This window comes from Dipteris shenzhenensis, chromosome 30, assembly GCF_047967505.1.
Source record: "Dipteris shenzhenensis isolate YYH24624 ecotype China chromosome 30, Dip_SZ_1.0, whole genome shotgun sequence".
Taxonomy (NCBI): domain Eukaryota; kingdom Viridiplantae; phylum Streptophyta; class Polypodiopsida; order Gleicheniales; family Dipteridaceae; genus Dipteris; species Dipteris shenzhenensis.
In genome coordinates this window covers 6,692,138-6,712,588 of record NC_141625.1, presented here as the reverse complement: position 1 = coordinate 6,712,588, position 20,451 = coordinate 6,692,138, and the positions used below count along the sequence as shown (strand labels likewise).

General features: G+C 42.7%; 1 protein-coding gene across 1 annotated transcript in view; it reads right to left on the bottom strand.

The window, feature by feature from the left end:
* SBE2.2 (starch branching enzyme 2.2) overlaps nucleotides 1–20,451 on the bottom strand; it is a 185,093-nt gene that overhangs the window by 129,213 nt on the left and 35,429 nt on the right. The window contains exons 5-8 of the mRNA XM_087402084.1: nucleotides 14,853–14,951; nucleotides 6,166–6,208; nucleotides 5,656–5,715; nucleotides 1,501–1,581 (exon numbers count right to left, since the gene is read on the bottom strand). Coding sequence (XP_087258210.1) covers nucleotides 1,501–1,581; nucleotides 5,656–5,715; nucleotides 6,166–6,208; nucleotides 14,853–14,951 — 283 coding nt within the window. The remainder of the gene's footprint in view (nucleotides 1–1,500; nucleotides 1,582–5,655; nucleotides 5,716–6,165; nucleotides 6,209–14,852; nucleotides 14,952–20,451) is intronic.

The following is a 20,451-nucleotide window of genomic DNA, read 5'->3' as shown; positions in this document are numbered from 1 at the left end:
TCGACCACTTGGAATCGATCAATAGTGCATGGCCAGGCTGGAAACTAGTTGCTGCATGTGCAACCTTACAATACGCTTATGAAGATTACACTTCGGTTTAATCAAAACCTAACAAACCCCCTTAATTTGAATAAGGAATCGACATCTAAAATCAAGAGACAAAAACAAACTACTTGTTCACACAAACCCAAATACAAGATGAGATCTCATTACCCACAAAGGGAAGGGCCATCAAAACCATTCGATAAAGATCTATCCAAAAGAGCCTGCAATTTCAAAAAAAGTAGCTTCGAAAAGCATAACCTCATCTTCAAACATGCTTTCAAAACCCGATGCAACCTCTAGCAATCCACCTTACAAGCTCATCTTGGGAACTCTTTGCGCTATGCTTGCCATAGATTCTCAAAGTGTTCTCATAATATCTGTTGGTTTCTTTCTGCTTTTTAAGTTTTGCATACAGCTTTGCGACGCTTACGTATTCTGAAGCCACAAGAGTATGGTCATCTTCATTCCCTGACTTGAACAAATTGAGTGCCTTCTGGTAGGAGAATATTGCCACTTCTTCAATGTAGTTACAGGTCTCCATCTCAAACTACGCTCTGATACCAATTGTTGGAAATTGGTGCCACGGTTGCAAAAAATTCTCTCACACACAATCATGGGATTACCAAAATCAATCATGTAGATGACATAGACCAAAGCAAAAGATATACTCAGTTGAGATGGAGAAAACGAACTGTTGAAATAAGTTAAATAAAAAGAGCTCATCCCCTATTGGGCGTGTTGCCTCTTGGTGTCTACAAGAGAAATGAATTCCTTCTATGCACAGAGAGAGAAAGATAGCTACCCTTACACTCATATGAAGAAGGAGCGACTTCCTACATTTTGAAAATCTGCAGAAGAGAGGAAAATCTGCAGAAGAGAGAACACAGCCTAAAACACCCATATATCCATCCCAAAACTGTAGCCTCTTTGTAAGAAGCCACTCACAAGCAGGGTATCAACCCACTTGATCCAAACCACCTAAGATTCAGCTTAGACAACTCCTATGATTTCGCCCATACCAAAGGTCACCTCCACAGTTGATTCGACCACTTGGCATCCACCAATAATGCATGGCCACACTGGAAACTAGTTGCCACGTTTTCACTGCATTAGCAACCTTACAATACCCTCATGAAGATAACACTTCGACTTAATCAAATCCTAAACATGCCTATACGTGTGGTTGTGCACATATGTGAATCTGTATGTGTACATGTGCAATTGTATATATAAATCTGTGTAAAGCAAACAACACACATGCCCATAACCACACAAGCACGAGCGTGTGCAAGACTCCATAAACACACGTGTGCATGCTAACACACTTACTCTTCTGCAAGTCGGTGATTAACTCTGTGTTAGTCTACATCTGTAAATAGAAAGATTTCATTATCCTCTCATTCCCTTCTTTCTGTTCGGTACTGAAAGAAACATTGCTATGAATCATGATGTTACCTTTACTCTCGAGCCATGAGGAATTGCAGGAGACCCATCCACATTGTTTGGCAAGAAAATTTCCCAAACTCCGAATTCATTCTGCAAACACAAGAGAAGCTTGTCAACATGGAGGTGCATCAAATGTGATTTTTAAAGCCACATTTGTATATAGCTAGCGGATTAGCTAGCCCAGATTCCTGATAAAAGAAATAATAAGTTGACTTTCTTGAATTAGCAGTCTGACCTCAGTCGCAAGTCTATTTTCTTTTTACCCCAGTAGAGAACAATCTCCTCACCCATTTTTTCAACTTAAACAAAAGAGCAAATACCCACTCACAATGTGTACCTCCATTTTGTAACTCGCACTTTAACTATTGGAAGATCATTATGGAAATGAATAGGAAAAGCATTCACGAATTTGCATTAAACAGATGCCAAATGAACCAAGACATACCTGGCAACCATGGAAGCTGGCAAGCTAAAGATGCATCACAAAGAAGACAAACGCCCCACAGTTATATGACTTTAAAAAGGAGCTTATTCTGATTTAGCCCCCAAAAAATTTCAGCCAAAAGAACATTATTTTAAAAAACTGCCTAGTGACACGGACACCAAGGAAAACACAACTCCCCAATGAAGGGTACAATAGGAAAAACACAAGGCTGTTCTCCTAGATGGTCACTCTTTCTTTCTTTCTTTCTTTCTGTCTTTCTATGGGAAATTACCTTGTACAAAGGGATGAACAAATAGCCACTCCAGTGGTTTATAATGGCATACTATACCACCGTCTGTGACATGAAGGATAGGGCCTGGCTCGCATATACTAATAAAATCCTCCATCTGATCCTAGTGCAAATTGAATCTCCTTGAAGTCTATCCCATCTACCTCGGAGAGTATAAATAATATCAAGCCAGATGTTGACCAGTGTCTCCGAGGCTAATGTGGTATGCTAATCTATGGCCTGCCTGCACATAGCTGTCCATATGTACCAGGCGATGATGTTCACAATCAACTCCCATCTATGACAGTGTCCAGGTTTCCACACCATCTCTATGAAGACTGGAGTACAGATGAAGGTCAACTCCTGCCCTACCCATCTGAAGGAGGAACTCCCTTGAATGCCCTCGAATGCCCTCATGCTCATAAGCACATCCTATATCTGTAACCCAGGCCACCGCTCCCCAGGTCATCATCTCATCCTGAATTCCAACAAAGACCAGGAAGCACTTTAAAAAATAGCATAAATTATTGCATCTGCTTATGGACAAGTAAAGCTTGCAAGGTAGGATATACGCATCTAGACCACCAATTCAAGCTTATGTAGAGTGTTATAGTGCAAAATACTCGAAAACCACAGCAAGATACTTGAATGATCACCCCGTAGGTTCACTATAAAGAAACCCTGGATAGGTATGTGTTCAAGGGATTATTTAAAACCCCTTATCTGTAAATTTTGCATGCAATAAAAGACCCCCTTTTAATATAAACTTATGGTTTTTGCCCAAGATTCAATTTAACAACCCCATATGTAAATATTTCTGTAAATTTACCTTTAATTTTAGATTTAAAAAATGCTCCCTCTGAACCTACAATTACATATTTCTAGGTGAAACCCTTGGGAATGATTATCAAAGCAGTAGGTTTTTGGGGGGGCAGGAAAATACGGGTTTTAATTTATGTCATCACAAAAAGCCCTAAGATCTACAAGCCAATACTAGCAACTGTAGCAGAACTGTAACATGAGTACAATTACTAACTGCTGATCATCCTTCCTCTCCATTCTTTTTCTTGGAAAGCATCTACAATCTGTTGGTGACATAGACTTCTTCAAGTAGATCACCGTGAAGGAAAGTTGGCTTAATGTCAAGTTGGTGAATTTCCCCAATGCCTCTGAGATGCAATGGGTATAACACATCGAATGGTCGTGATGCATGAAGCAGGAGCAAAGGTCTCATCCAAGTCAATGCTGTGTTATTGTGCATAGCCTTTCACAACAAGGCGGGCTTTGTAGCGGTCTACGCTGCCATCATCTTTCTACTTCACCTTGTCAAGCCACTTACTGCCATACGCTTGCCTGCTGGCAAGTCACACAACTCCCATGTGCCATCTGCATGAATAGAATCAAGTTCAGCCCTCATGGCATCCATCCATTCTGTGCTACCAAATGCATCCTTGTGATTAAGGGTTCTTCATTGCACACAATGGCAATCAATGCAACACCAAGAAAATTGCCATGATGCTTCTGACCTCTGGTGCAAGCAGCCAAGGGCTCAGCTTGCTTGCTGTCCCTCAAGAGTCCCAAGAGCCACCTTGGGACTGTTTTCTGCTGTCTAATGACAGCCGACTCCTCTGAAACTACCTCTTCAAATAGCATGATCATCAAGTGGCTGCAAATCAGGCTGAACATTGGCGTCGTGAGGAGGCTGTGAGCTGCTAGAAGCATTGGGATTTGTATCCTGCAAAATCTGATCTAAATCCGTGTTTGACTAAAAGAGGGGCAGCAAGGAATCAAACACATCAGAGACTTTTATTGATGGCTGTTTTTAACAGTCCAGCCAAGATAAACAGTAAAAACATTGTCTCTACTGACAATAACCTTGCCTGTGCTAGGCTGATACAACCTATATCCTTTGCTCTGTGACTGTTGCCAATGAAAATGCATCTGACGGCCTTATCTTCCAGTTTATGCCTCAACTAAGAAGGAACATGTGCATATGCCAAGGACCCAAACACCCGCATGTGTGAAATCACAAGCTTCAGCTTGTCCATGCTTCAGTGCTTTAGAGGTCCTCTCTCTAAGTAACAAGAAATTGATAAATTTATAAGGTCCTTTCTTGTCACGGTGTGGGTTTTGGCCATCTTATGTAGAATGATAACAGAATTTCGGTTCATTTTATGTAAAGAAAGGCCTTTGCAACCAAAAAGCTTTTAGTCCATATTTAAAAATCGCATGATCAAGCTCGTTGGGGTTTCATCTCCCTTGTTGTTGTGGGGGGACATTTGTCGATAACATAGGCATCTGTAGACAATGGCTAAGCTCAAAATATATTAGGCATACACATGTCTTCAGCATACATCTAGCTGCCTTTATGAGACATAGTTCTTCCACTCTGATCCTTCATTCTGCTGTGGAGTATAGGAAGTTTTGATGTGTTTTTTGACACCTTTTGTTGCAAAACATGCTAAAGTAAGTGTATATTCGACCCCTCTATCATCTCTCAAAATCTGGGTTTCCCTCCGTTTTTCTCTCAGCCATTTCTTTTGATCTATAAATTTTGAGGAGGATAGAAGGATGACTATAAATTCAGGTAAGGCCTGAAACTACAAATTTCAACACCTTAGGAAAGGTGCATGGAATTGACATTTCCAAATGAACAAAAATATGAAAACGTGTGCAAAAGTTTCATTTTTGAAAAGGAGTCTGTTATTGCGCAACACTGGACCATACGAGGTTTGGAAACATTTGCGAAAGTTTCTTCAGGAACCAACGTATTACTCCGCAACATTACATCATTAATCATCTCAAAAGGTTACCAAGTGGGCCTTAGGTCCTGTCTGCCCTTGGTTAGTGAATAAGCATAAATATGAAAGCTGGCAACAAACTATGACTATTGAGGGCAGGGTAGGGTACAATTCTTCATTCTAATTAGGTGGTTAAGCTGGTCTTTCATTCTATTTAGGTAGTTAAGCTGGCCCTTACAGGCTCATTAGCTTTTTTTTGTAACCGTTGGCACATCAGAGAACAAAGACATTTCAACAGCTTAGGATATAGCAAGAACATCAGAGGAATATTGTGTATGTGATGCTATAAATGAGACTAGAAACTGTCTGATTTGTCATCTACACCCCACAACATAATTCCATGAGCATTCATGTCCATGCTGGATTGTAGATATTACAGAAAGGTGGAGGTTAAGAGTATTAATTTTAGGATTGAATTATCCAAGAATAAGTTCCTGGCAGTCAGCTCATTTAGTCTGTGCATAAGCTTGTGTACGATAACCTTTTTCACTCTGAAATAGCAGTCTGATTTCATGATGATATATACATTACCACCGAGGTAAAATGAATGTGTCTTCTTTGCCCTTAAAACATTAAAAACAGAAGTAAGATAACAGTAGCAGTAATGAGAAAAAAGGGCAACAATAAAAAATGGCATCTAAACTCCATACCTTCTTCATCACATCAGCATTAGGATTCCAGTTGTTGAAATCCCCAATCAGAGAGGCCAACTGCAAAATAACCATGAATGACCAATCAGAAAATGTTAACAAGTTCCATTATAAGCAATGCCTAAGACAACAGAGACTAGTCGCTAAATTTCAATCTTCTAATCACTTAAATGATTCAATGATACATGGCATGCCTAGCTCTAGTTCTGCAATGACTCTTTTAAAGTATCTTTGTCATAAAATGGCAAGTCAAATTCGATGTAACTACCAATGGAAGAATATTGAAACATCGACAACAACATAAGTATGGAAATCCCCCCCCCCAGCACTTTTCAAAAAAACAAGAGAGAGCAATCTAAAAGCTGGTTTTTCCCGAGCATTTCATCTACATAAAACTATGAATCCTATATATGTTTGCCACTTCAGAAAAACAACATCTCTGTTTTCAGGCTGTTGCAATTCTACTGTCAAAAAACTAAACTTCTCAGCATCTTCATCTTAAATGCATACCTTGGCTCCAGGTGCCCATTCTCTATAAGTGATTCCTTTGGCACTGCAAAAAACTACAGAAAAATTAGGCAGAAGATGGGAACCTTCAAGGCCACCTTTGCCTCAAAGAGACAATCTAACTAATATCACAAAGGCACACATTGCAGCATGGAAAGTGTTTCAAGTTTGAAAGTGGAAGAGGAATGTGAAAGTGACTGCAGATGTAAATCAAGAATATTTTGCATTATAATCGGAGCATCCCAGATCTTATGTTTCGAAGACATGCAATTAATACTTTGAACTCGTAGATTGTTATGACGAGCCAAAGTAACAGAAACCACTTGTAGGCCTTCAACGTTCCTGTACCTCTTCATATACTTCACTTTTGTTGATTTTATTAACCATTGCTTCTGTAATTTCAGGTTTTATTGATTTGACTTGATTGGTAACCATGTCCTGGACTTTGGATACCAATTGAGGTGCAGGTGCTGCTTCATTGTGTATCTGCATAACCTCCTGTATGATTTCTTTCTTGCCATGCTTTCCATCTCCTTCACTTTTCTCCCGAGGGCTGCAACCAGAAGCCTGATCTCTCTTACCTCTTGCTGTAGATAATAAATCTGCTCATTTGGATGTGTGCCAATTTTTCGCTTGTACGTCAGTGCAAATGGGTAGGTGTTGCTACAATTGCTGAGTATGAGGGCTTGTTGGTCGGGGTAGAAGCAACAGTTTGGTCTTGGGAAACTCCATATTGGCCATCGTGGATCTGAAAACCCCTTTGCTGAGTCTAACACCCCAAGCTGCGCCAGGGGCTCAGCTCAGCCTAGAGCTGACTTAAATCTGGCCTGCAAAAGAGAAAATAAAGAAAGAAAGATAGATAGATAGATATATTAACGTCTGCGAGAGGCCTCGCGGGCCTATGAGAAAAAGTACATGCCAAAAAGGTAACTCATACAAGCCACTGAGGGCTGAAGCAAAGGGTTCACTAAGACCCTTGCTGAAAGCTAAAAAGCTGGAGTGCTAAAACTAATGAATCAAGTGTCAAAATGCTAGAGTAGCAAAAGCCAAATAACAAAGGAGTGCCAGGTGCTCAGAGCTAGCACTCCCAGTACATGCTCAGGTTCCGTATATCCAGGTAACCTAGTGCCTCTTTGATGAGATGTGAAGAGATCTCGTATCTGTGTATGTTGAGCTGTCTCACGGCGTGGGGGAGGGTGTGGTCTCCTCGATCTCTGGATCTAGTGGACTACGTCAAGGGTGATGCCTCGCCTCTGGCGGTCGCCTCTAAGAAGGGCTGAGATAGACCGAACCTCGATCGTGCATGCTCTGGTCCCGATCTCTCGCACATGGAGTGTGTGTCCCTCGTATGGCAGCATCGTGGTGGACTCTCCTACTGCTAATCCATGATGCTCTCATCTCCTCAAGCTCCTCTCCCTCAGCCTCACCAACAGCTTATTCAGATGCATAAAAGTATGTAACAAAAGTCTATGACCTGTCAATATCGGTTACCTGTGGCATCATTCTCTGCCGCTCTCTAATCTGCCGCATCAATGTGTCTCTCCGTCAACGCATCTCAATCAGGTAGAGCCCAACATAGAATTGATCGTGAAAATGGATCAGTCGTTGTAAGTGAACCAAAGCCATACCCCTCCTGAAAGAGGCAATGGAATCGTCCTCGTATCTCATAGTAGACTGGGCACATACATAGAAAGTGCTCCTCCGTCTCGGTCTCCTCCATCTGCAATAGTATGCAAGTCCTCTGCTCTCTGGGTATGCCTGTAGCTCTCCTTGCCTCAATCCGCAGCTGATGTGATGAGACTCACAACTGACCGATGGTGACCCTCAGTGCATGTGAGACTCTCCTGTCCTCGAGATACTAAGGTCTAGTGACAAGACCGTGCTCTAAGACCCGTAGGAAGTGGTCATGGTAGAGCTAGATCTTGGTGGGGATCTCCTCTTTTCCCCCAAGCCCTAGATGTATGGAGCTGGAGGAGGTCTAACCGTATGATACGGTTGATCTCATCTCGTGGGATCATCTTGGGTGGTGCATCTAGACTGTACTGAAAAGGGGGAAGTCTGTCCATCTGAATGCCGTGGCTACCAAACCACGTGGATATCGGTGAATACCATGCCGTATCAACACCGCTCTCTGCTAGTCGCGTGGAGGACTCTAATGCTAACTCGGTAATCTCCACTAGGGTACAGCCCAGACTCTGTGGAGGAACGTCACTCTCTGAAAGATGGCATCAACCTGGAGAGGGGTCATTGCGAACTCTGCTTGTATAATCTGGTGGGGGACAGAGGGTTTACTCCAAATCATCCTAGATCCCATAGTCACCTATAGCCTCTCAAATCTCCTCCACTCTGTCGCTTTAATATCACTCCTCCAGAAATGCAAGAATGTGCAAGAAGGGAAGAAGCGGACTGAAATAGTCTCCAAGAAAGATGCAAGTGCAGAACATGTTGAAGAGCCATCGAAATCAGCTCAAGTACTACCACGTCCCTCAACCCCAAATCAAGAGGATGCCCATGAACAGAGAGAAAGAGATAAGAGGTCTCAGAACATTGTTATCCATGGTCTACCGGAGATGGATAAGGAAACCCCTCTGGCTCTAGCCAAAGAGGTGACTGATTTTTTTTCAAAACACTTTGCGATGCCTGAAGTGACTGTATATGCAGCCCACCCCGTAGGGAAAGCACAAGAAGACAAGCCTAATAAAAGGGCTATTGTGTGCACTGTAACAGACCCACGGAAAAGGGAGATTATCTTGGATAGCAGTAAAGTGTATCTCAAAGGCACACCTTTCTACAAGCAGACATCATCCTTTTGGAGAGACTTGGGAAAGTGAAACATGCAAGATCCCAGAGATACCTGGATATGTGGTGCACTCAATATACCAAAGGCAAGTGGGGAAAAGAGGACAAGGAGGTGTTGCATGCATGGTACAGGAACACATGGCAGCAAAAGTCAGCCTCCATAAAGTGGACAAATACAAAAGATGCATGTGGCTGAAAATAGAGCTTGGTAAATGCCCTGTCTTTCTTGCAGGCTGCTACATACCTCACCATGAGTCACCCTTTTACAGCAGACACGGAGTGGACCCTAGTGATGTGTTTGAAGCACTATGTCTTGATGTGGCTGAACTCAGAGAAAAGGGTCAAGTCATAGTGATGGGAGACCTTAATGCAAGAATTGGTCACCTACAGTTTCAGCCCATCACACATGATGAAATAAATAAAGAATCAGTCACAGAAGTGGACACCGTGTGGTAGAGAACATCCAAGGATGACACCATCAACACACAAGGCAGAGCACTCAGATGCATCATTAATGGGCTGCACATGCCAGTCTTGAATGGAATGCAATTATTCCCCAACACCCACAAGATGATGTGTATCTCAGCTAGCGGAGGACAAAGTGTGCTAGATTATGCCTTGGTACATGTGGACACTATACCTGTTATCAAAAGCTTCAACATAGCGATGAAATATCCGGAATCGGACCATCTCCCAATATGGTTGGATCTTGACATACACATTGAACATAGGGAGCAGAAATTTTCAGCACATGCAGGAGGTTTCAAAGTAGACCCAGACAAACACCAAGATCATGCAGACACTTTGGATGCAAAGCTGAGAACAATGACCAACCCTAGATGGACAGCCCTGCAGGAAGCAATACTTGCCTCAGCCACACAAACATTTGGAGCAGCATCTACAAGAAAAAAGAAACAGGTCAAAGGGTTACCACACAAGAAATGGTATGTAAACAACTGCGCAAAGAGCTGAAATACATACTAGCATAAACAATTGGAGAAGACATACAATGCCCTCAAGGAAAAAGAAAAGAAAATATATTCTAGAAAGAGAGAAATCTGATTTGATTACTTTCACAAAAAATCCAAGAAAGGGCTGGAAACAAGTGAAAGGCAGACGGAAACAGGTAACAGGGGATATATCAGATGCAACCATGCTTGATTATGTTACCAAGTTGTACAATCATGCACATGCCACTGAAATGGGGAAGGAGGATTTGTCGGTCGCATGTACTAGTCCTTTTACCTTTGAAGACATTGAAGCTGGACTAAAGAAGATGGCTAATGGCAAAGCCTCAGATCACAAGGTATTATGCCGACTCAAACAAGCACAGGGTATGTCAGATGTATTTGAGAGTAATATGGGAGTGAAGCAAGGCTGCCCTCTATCACCTACCTTGTTTGGAATATGCATTGATCAACTGGAGGAACTCATCAATGAATTTGCAACAGAGGAAGGGTTGCAAGGACCGCAATTGGGACTATGGACAGTGCTATTGTTGCTATACGCAGATGATGTAGTTCTTTTTGCATACGATCCACACTCTATGCACAAACTTTTGCAAGTGCTCAAGACTTTCTGTAGGGAAAATGGGCTGCAAGTGAATGTCGGAAAAACAAAGATGATGGCAGTCTATACCAATCAGCCAGAACATCCCCCTGAGATCACCTTTGATGGACAGATTATTGAGTATGTCAGCACCTTCAAATACTTAGGGGTTGATATCCCGGCAAATCACAAATGGTGGCAATGTATACACAAAACGATGGACACTGGCTGGGGGAAGTACTACCAGTTTGAGAATGACTGCAGGCACACTGACACTAGGAACTGGAAAATTCGAAATGTATTGTTTGATGCATATGTAGTACAGGTATTATATGGAGTGGAAGTATGGGGAGGCAGTATTTCAGCCTCTACATGGAATGATATTGAGAAAATGCAAAAGCCTTTCTTGCGGCGACACCTTGGTGTCAAACCCACTACTACATACTCAGTACTTATGTTGGAAACGGGAAGGAGGCTGATTAGATTTCATGCACTGATCAGAGTTATGCAATACCTAATAGAGGTGCAGCAAATGCAACCTGATAGGCTGCCTCATAAAGCATGGAATGCCAGCACAAAGCTTCAAAAGAACCACAAAAGCAAGATCGTCTGTACAGGATGGGCGACCGACATAAGAAAATGGTTTAGTAGATGGAAAGTGGAAGCATATTTGACCATGCCGCCTGAAAAGGTCACCATGCAAGAGTTTCAACTGTCTTTACTGAGCACTTTGCAAACTCACTGACTGACAAGTGAAAAGAAGGTAAAGCTGGAATATTACCAAGACAACATAAATCCCACATGTTGGTCTACATACATGTCCATAGAGACACATGCTCAGCCTTATATTAGCACACCTATCCCCCTTCTATATCGCAGAAACATAGCTAGGTTTCGTACCAAATCTCATACATTTGCAATTGAGAAGGGGGCTTGGATGCATCAGCCCAGACATGCTAGAGTCTGTACCCTTTGTGACATGCAGACAGTTGAGACGGAGGCACATGTGGCTCTACAGTGCCCCAATATGCACATATCAAGGAGGACTACCAGCAGATACTGGAGGACTCCGCTCAGCTGACATTAGTTCTCTCTACTACCTCTCCGACAGCATTGGGATCTTTTGTCACTCGTCTTTTTACCTGGTGTCAAGAACTCATAGACTCGTGACCCCTCTCCTTGAGGAGACTCTATTTTACATTGTATTGAGACGGGTCCCATAGGTCATTATTGGCCCCCCGAGAACGTTAATAGACTCTACTTCTACTTCTACTTCTCTCTCTCTCTCTCTCTCTCTCTCTCTCTCTCTCTGTGCAAAACATCTCCAGAACCTCTAGATGTTTCTGCAGTCTCTCTGCTGAGGAAGCTATGAGGACTATGTCATCAGCGTACAACAACATCTACACCATCAGGTCAGCCAGAAGCGAGCCCTCTCCACCAGGCGATCGACAAAAGAATTGATCTCATCAATATAGAGCCCGACAAGGGTAGGCAAAAGGGGGCAGCCTTGTTTTACTCTGATAGTGCTCTCAACCCAGTCTAACATGCCTCCTGGGGCACATACCTTCCCTCTAACGGACTCATATAGACTCATGACGCCCCAAATCATGATCTCTGGGAGCTGCAACTCCTCTAACCTCCTGATCAGGCGAGAGCGTGGGACAATATCAAATGCCTTACGAAAGTCTACAAAACACGTGTAGACTTTCTGATGCCTCGTCTTCGCCTCCTCAATAATGGCCCTTAGGGTAAAAATGTGGTCTAGGGTGGAGTGTTGTCTCCGAAAGCCCACCTACCCAAGTGCACGCTGCCCATGACCCTCCGTGTAACTGATGATCACTCTCTCTAGTATCGACCCGTATATCTTAGCCAAAATGTGGCCAATCATAAGAGTGCGGTAATTCCCAGTGTCCATGGGATCCCCTGCCTTGTATTTCGGTATTATGGTGGTGGTGCTCCAGATAGGTGGGAAGCCATGGCATACGGCATGGTTGAACAGCTGTGCTAGGATCGGGGTCAAGATCTCCTGCCCATGTGCAAAATGCTCAGTGCGTAGTCCTTCATGATCTGGTAATCTTCGGATATGAAGCCGAAGAAGGGCAGCTTGTACATTCTGCGCAATGAACAGATGACACGTAATGGGTCTAGGCACGGAGGACATATCAGATGGTGCCTAACCTAGGACACCATATAGGGAGCATGCATACGTGTGCCATACTGCTGAGGGATGGGCATCTTCTCGTCCGACAAGAGTTTTGGAATCTACGCACAAGTCATCTAAGAAGACTTCCACGAAGTCTCTCAGGTACTCCTTGAAAGTGGTAATCATCAGCCTCGCTGAAAACCAAACAACATCACCTTGGACACAAACACATCCCATTTGGTTGCAAAAGTGGCTTTTTGCTAATCTTCCAAGGTGATGGATATCTGGTTGTACCCTGAGAGCCCATCTAAGAAGCTATAAGATTCCTTCCTGGCTACCCTTTCTAGAACATGTTCCATGAATAGCAATGGTACTGGCGGCATTGACCTTTTTCAATCTACGCATACTCGAATTTTACCATTCTTATTCAGGACTATCACAATGAGTGACACCTAGTCCATATGCTCTATCTCATAGATAAATCTCACATCTATGAGTTTCTGCATTTCCTCCCCCTCTACGAGTGTGTATTTGGAATCTGTTTTGCCTCTGATGAAGTCAAGTGTCCTAGTGCTCGCTCACGTGTAAGCTGGACTCTCATCTCTCTACGCTCATCATCGAACCAAGGGTTTTGGGGCATCTTCCCATCTAAAACACGCAGATCATGTCATGGGAAAGGATCTGGTGGCAACATCCTGTATCACTGAGATAAGGGTGTCTGATGCATGTGCGAGGTCTATCCTCTCTCCAAGTAGTACTGGAAGCTCAGAAGCCAGGTGGCTTACGTACACTAGGTCAAGAGCACGATCAAAATGGATATGAACGCGAGTGGATGGCGGGGGGATCCTCCTCATGGTTGGCATGGGGATCGATATGCAGAAGGTAACATATGAGTGGTCGTCTCCGAGTGGAAGAGGAGGTACAATAAAATCATGTATCCGTGGGGCAAAGGCTAGTGGACCGAGCAGGTAGTCCACCATACTACTCCCCCCTCCATGTGGAAAACAAGTGAGCCCTCCAAATGATGGCCATCTACGAAGACCGTTGTATATGATCACGTCATGTATAGACCCCAACTCGAGTAGATGCCACCCATATGCTGTCACTGGTGCATCTGCATCTGCCGACTGCCTCACAATCCCCAGATATGTTGCATCCATCTCTCGTACGATGAGGGAGTCCTCATCAAAATCTAACAAGCCCACCTGTCTGTTCCCAATAGGTGCATTGAAGTCACCAAGGAGGAGAGTGTCCCCGTGTCTGAAGAACTCTGTGATGTCATCATGGATAGTCTCATATGGGCTGTGCCCGTTAGTGGTGACCTCTCGCACATAGGATGATGTGTCTGGGGGAAAGTAACATACTGCAATGAAGATCAATCGTGTGTCTAGTAATTGAATACAAATCCACATGTGCCATGCATGTTCCTCCCTTCGTATCACAGAGAGGAGTGGCCTCAGATGTGATCTAAAGAGAGTGAAGGTGAAATCCACCTACTAAAAAATCAATCAGCACAACCTTGATGTGCCCAAAAGAAGATACACAATACCACCTCAAGAACAGCAAGCATGTCAACATTCAGCCAAGAAAAAAGCATGATACTTGATCGTTAGCACCACAAAAAACATGCTCCATGCAAGCTAGCTGCTCTTTGCATATGTGCTCAGTCACTATGTGAGCCAACATAGTGACAGCCTGCAAGACAAGACCTACTTTAGCCAAGAGAAAGAAAGAAATTTTATTAGAGTCTTTGGAAGACCGATGGGTCTATGAGACTGAAAGAAAACCTGATACAAATCACCGTAAGGGTGGAGCTACTAAACGAGCATCATCACCTGTGCTGAGTCCTAAGTCTGATCATACATAATCAGATACATCTGGGTGTGACAATGAAGAAGCAGCTAGATTTGCGAAATGGGGTGGCAATTTGTACCATTACACTTGTGACAACCTTGCTAAACTATGATTGACCTCAACGAAAGGAATCAAACATTAACGGACAACAAAAACCACAACTTACCTTCACCTCTCTTTTAACTCTTTAGTCACAAGCAAATACATGAAAAGCCACTAGGAATATAATTGGAATTAAGTAGAATACTGTGGAACATTTTCCTACCAAAAAGCACTCATGGTCACACACTCAATAGACAGAAATTGAAGAAACACAATCAAAAATCAGATCAAAGCAGCATCTGACCTCCTAATAAAACCCATCTTTTCATATCCCCTTGAGAAAGCTTCCAGACCTCCCTCGTACTTGTCAATCAAATCCCTCTTTTTCTTATACTGTTCATACCTGAAAACAATAAAACTCCAATATTAGTAAGCCATGGGTTGCCTTAATCTTGAACTTCAGGATGCAAGCCTAATATCCAAATTTCTGGAATTTCAATACAAATATAATATTTAAGAATATTTGAGTTGCAATTCTTGAAATCGTTAGTATAGACCAAAAAAACATAACACTAAAGAACGACTAACATGCAAAAGAAAGAAGGAAATGTGTTATTATCCTCTTAAAGTTGTCAAAAATTTCATTCAATTGAACCTCAGAGCATTGACGTGTATGTAAGTCTAAATTCAGTAGAGCCTTACACATGACAATGATGAACAAAAGACGAGACGAAAGCTGCAGAGGAACAAAGAGGTTAATTGGACTCGGGAAAAATACGAGTACAGGTATTATCAAATGTTGGAAAATAGTGTTCCTCCCAAGCAGAAGTGCAAAAAGAGATACTACAGCAAATTTCCTTTGACATCTCTGCTCTCTTTTAAATTATTGGAGCTGGGAATAGAAGTCCCCAATATCATTGCAGGTAGGAAAGGATCGATGTTAAAAAGAAATTGATTTGCTCTCACAAGCAGTGCTTACCCATCTAAGGATGGGCGAGATCGAAGTGTCTTTCGTGCACTTGCCAGTCCAAAGTTCCAAAGTGTCTTTTTGGACTTGCCAGTACAAAGTCCTAATGTTGCCTACCAAAAGGTTGTGACATCAGAACAAACAAAGGTGTTAATTTAAAGCACTGGCTGTGATGGAACCTGAGCTGACAAACTCCTCATTGATACTCCCCAGCTTCCTTTGTGAGGACATGAATGGCGTGGGTGTGGGTAAAATCCACTCACTAACAGAAGATGGCTATGATCTTAATAGCTCATGAGATTCTCTGTGTCAACCCATGCTAGCTAGGGTGGTGGATGCAGCTTGACACCACATCATGGGCCTGTTGGAAGTAGCAGTTTTGTTGTGCATGCTATACACCTAAAAATGAAGTGCTCGTCTCTCACCCAACCTACCTCAAGTGCGATGTCTATAAATCATGTGCTTCCTAGGAATCATGGGCCTCTAATGACAGCCCACCTCAATGTGAATTGATTATAGGAAACACAAAAACTACACATACCATAAGCACTACAACTGGGAACCCAAATACCTTAGAAGGCTTCATATTCGTAGTTACGCTCTAATAGAAGTATTAAGAGTGGCAAAAACATATTCAATTGCTGATGGTGCCACAATATCTTCCTCATTCCTAGTTACACCGTGAAAATGGTGCATGAAGAGCTCATCAAAGACTCTTTTGTAATGTTTAGTATCATAAAATTGGCTAAAGATAGAAGCCAAGTATAAAAACTAACAAAATATCATAACAATTACCCTCATTGAAAAGCCCTTGTTAAAGGTGTACCCTCTTTTGCTTCTACGCCCTCATCGCCATACAATTTGAGCTAGGGCTTTAGGGCGACAATCACCTATAGATTCCTTGACTAATTGGAGGGATAATTTGAAAAAAGAGGAAATCTGAATTTGTACGGTTGGATATATTCTAGTCTTACAAACGGTGGGTGGGTGGGTGGGTGGGTGGGTGGATTATGAAGAATCTCGGGATGTTATGGAAGTGTAAAATGCCATTGAAGCAAAGACTTTTTCTTTGGAGATGTATGGCACGTACATTGTCAGTGGGGGTCACACTTGCTAAACGTCGCATTGCACCATCCACATGTTTAAGATGTCAGGCTCCTTCAGAGACTGTTCTTCATTTGCTTTGGCACTGCCCGTGTACTAGGATCCTCCTCATAGAATTTCAGATTATCTTCGGATCCGTTTCCCGAGTCACAGATTTGGGAAACATTTCTGGCTCTTTGGCAGATTTATGAAGTCTTTGTCTCAATACTCACTATTTCTCTCTTGGGTGCGATATTGGGCTCTTTGGACAAACTAGAGGGAGCATAATTTGGCATACTTGGGTCAGCAGATTCACAAGTCATATGAATCTTTCCGAGTCTCATTGCGGCAATCCTTATATGATGCCTGCCATGAGGGTGATGTGGATGCTTCTTGCATAGAGCTTTTCTTTTTATGTTTCTGATCTTTGGGATACTCTCCATTTCGGAGACCTCCCATCATGTAAATTTATGAGCATATAAATATACTGCACCGGATATTACCAAAAAAAAAAGCGTGTGTGGATTATGCCTCTGTGGACACTGTTTTCCATTTGCTGACTTTAGGTGGAGTTCACGGGGCGGGTCATTTTGCAGTAATTATGCCCTAGGATCCTCTTTTTGATCCAGCACGCTCCCTTCTCCACTTCTGTCCTGTTTGGGTTATTTTTAAAGATCTACCAGTCCCGCTTCTTCAGCATGTTCCTTCTCTTGCAGCTCTGCTAGGCCGTGTACTTTTCATTCCAAAACAGGGGTTCTTGGTCACAAGCAGAGATATTCACGTATGCGTTCTTTGGGATATGGAGCAATTGGTTCCTTCTTGCCTGGAGTTGGACTTTGGATTTTCTCATCCCCTTCGGGGTGCCCTTCGCTTTGCTTCATTTCCTAATGCCTGTTACAAATGTCACCAATTAGGCCATTTTGCTAGAGCCTGGCCATCTTTTTCTTCATTGCCTCCTGTTCAGACGAACCCTGCTCCTTCTTCGGTTCCTACAGTTTCTCTCTCTTCTTCCAGTACACAAAAAGTCAAGCGTTTTATATCTTCTAAAGTCTGGAAGAAAGTTCAGGAAGCTCCGATGGTTCAGGATTCCAATCCTTTTGCTGCCTTATCAGTTCCGGATCCTCTTCCTCTAGTTTCAGATTTACAGGTCCCTTGTGATCCGGTTCTTGCTGCTGTTTCGACAACTGAAGTTGTTATGTCAGGTTCTTCGATGCTGTATGACTGCTGATCTGCATGAGGTAGAAGAACATCTACAGTCTCCTTCAGCTCCAGATACTCTTATTCAAGATGCAGATATTTCTCTCGACTTCCATGTTCCTTCCACTAAGACACTTGTTCAGATGCCTCCTCCTTTACCAAGCCTCTCCGTTTCGGATCCAGATGCTCCTTTTTTGCTGGAGTCATTTCATCCTTGTTTGCAAAAGGTTTTTGATCCTGTGATTTAGAAGTTCAGGCTCCCAGCTTATATAAAGAAGAACCACAAGGGGAAAAAACAACTATGTTTTATTGATGGTGTTGTCACTCCGTTACATCCTTTTTTGCAAGATAATAATTTGAAGATGGCAGATGTCCTATTGGATCCTGCTCCAACGAATATGTAACCTTTTACTATGGTTACCTCATGAGTTTTTGTCTCTGAGGTTATACTTGTAAATTTTTCCTTTGTACATATTGGTGGGTTTTTACCTCTTCTTGGGGTTTCCCACGCAAAAATAAAAGATTTCACTAAAAAAAAAAAAGTATGTGAATTATGCATGGCAAGCTTTTGTTGCTAGAATGCAAGCTACTATTCGGGATTATGGCAAATCTCATATGAGATGTTGCTATGCCAGGCCAGATTTTGTCTCCAATCTAATGATAAAAGAAAGCTCATTAAATGAGAAACACGCTCTCGACAGAAAGCTTTTCTTGATAAAGGTTGCTCCTCAAAGTAATTTTTTAAAAACTTGCATTACAAGCGACAGGCAGCAAATATTTGCCGGATACGGATGCCTCATGGTGCCTGGTCTTCATCTCGCTTAGAACTTGTTGCTGCTTGTGTGCAACATTTCTCCTTTAATTTTGGGCATGTGGATCCTTCTCCTCCTCAAAATGTGTCTGCACGGCAACTTCTTTTACAACATGTCCATCCTATCCTTTCTGCTACATAGGCTTTGGAACTAGAAAGCCCCTTCACAAAGAAAGAATTGTCTGATGCAGTTAAATCCTGTGATAGATGGCAATCTCCAGGATGGGATGGTCTCACTGTTGAATTTTTCCTGGTTTTTTTGGATATTCTGAAATCTACTTTGCTGCGCATGGTTAATTCCGCTTGGGAAAATCAGCATATGCCAATGTCATGGAAAAAAGGACTTGTAAAGCTCCTTCCTAAGTATCAATTATGTGATTCACTCTCTGATTGGAGACCAATCACACTTATGCCAGTCATTTTCAAAATCATAGCCAAAATGCTTGCCCATCGTATCAAAGGTTATTTGCATTAGGGGCTGCATCCTTCTCAATATGGGTTTATCCCTCGTAGGCATATCATAGACAATATTGCAAATGCATAATTATGTTGGCATGGAATATGCAAAATACACGCAACAGGATGTTCTACTCTTGCAGGTGGATATTGCAAAAGCTTTTGATATAGTTCAATGGGAATTTATCTCACAAACCATGCAAGCTTTGGGGTTTGGAATAAAAATGCAGCAGGTTATCTACTGGCTCTATGAGGACAGCAAAGCTGAATGTATTCTCTCTAGAGACATTTCTGAAGAATGGACTCTTCTTTGTTTGGTCCGTCAGGGATGTCCCCTTAGTGCTTTGCTGTATGCCATTGCTACACATCCTATGTTGCAATATATAGACCATCTGGTGGATACAGGAATCCTTCATGGCTTGGAAATGGAAGAAAATTGCAGCATGGTTGCTCAAGCCTACGCTGATGATTCCTTTTTTACCCCAAAGAATACTCAGCAGAATGACCTTTCGGCTTTGATGCAAGCCCTTTCACTCTATGGTTTGGCACCTCGTCTTCATGTGAATTTTCAAAAGTCTAAGCTGCTCCCCTTGCGTTCTAAAGACTGGCATGGTCTCTTATGGCCAGGGGAAACAATTCCACCCACTCAGACTGTTCGTCATCTTGGTTACCCTTTGGGTTGGGAGATCCCCCATCATCAGCAGATTGATTGGGTGCTTGTCAAGCTCAGAAAAAAGATAGAATATTGGAAACTAGTAACCTGGCCACTGCACGTTCGACTTTGAATAGTGCAATCCATTCTAGTGGCCTATATTCAATTCTATTTGCCTCTGATCATGTTCACTAAAGCGGATCTTGTAGGACATCTCCTGGTGGTTCTAGTGATGCCCTATAGGCCATGGTATGTGCCTTGTAGCCATAAATATAGGCACTTGTAGTGTTAGTGCCTTTTAGGCCACCTAGGACACTTAGTCCTATGTGACACCTAGGACACTTAGTCCTAGGTCTAGCTACAAGTACTTTGTACTCTTTCTTTTCTATTATCCTAGTTGACGTGACAGTGTTTCTCATCGACCATTGTACCTTGTACGTGCTCCTTTTGTCTACATGACCCTTCAGTGGTATCAAAGCCCAGATTTGCTTCCTGCATCATTTTTCCGTACTGTCTGTACACCAGAACGGACGTCCGTACAGACACATATGGATTCTGTACGCTTCCTCCAGCTGCTGTCCCAGGCTTCCAGCGCTTTTCCGTCGCCAAAACGTGCCTCATTGCTTGTTCCAAGCTGAGGCGACTACTTGTAGGCTCCATCTGCAGCATTTTCAAGGTCCTCTGCAGTACCCGTGGATATCGCCACTTTTGTACTGCAGATCCAGGCGCCTAGCTCT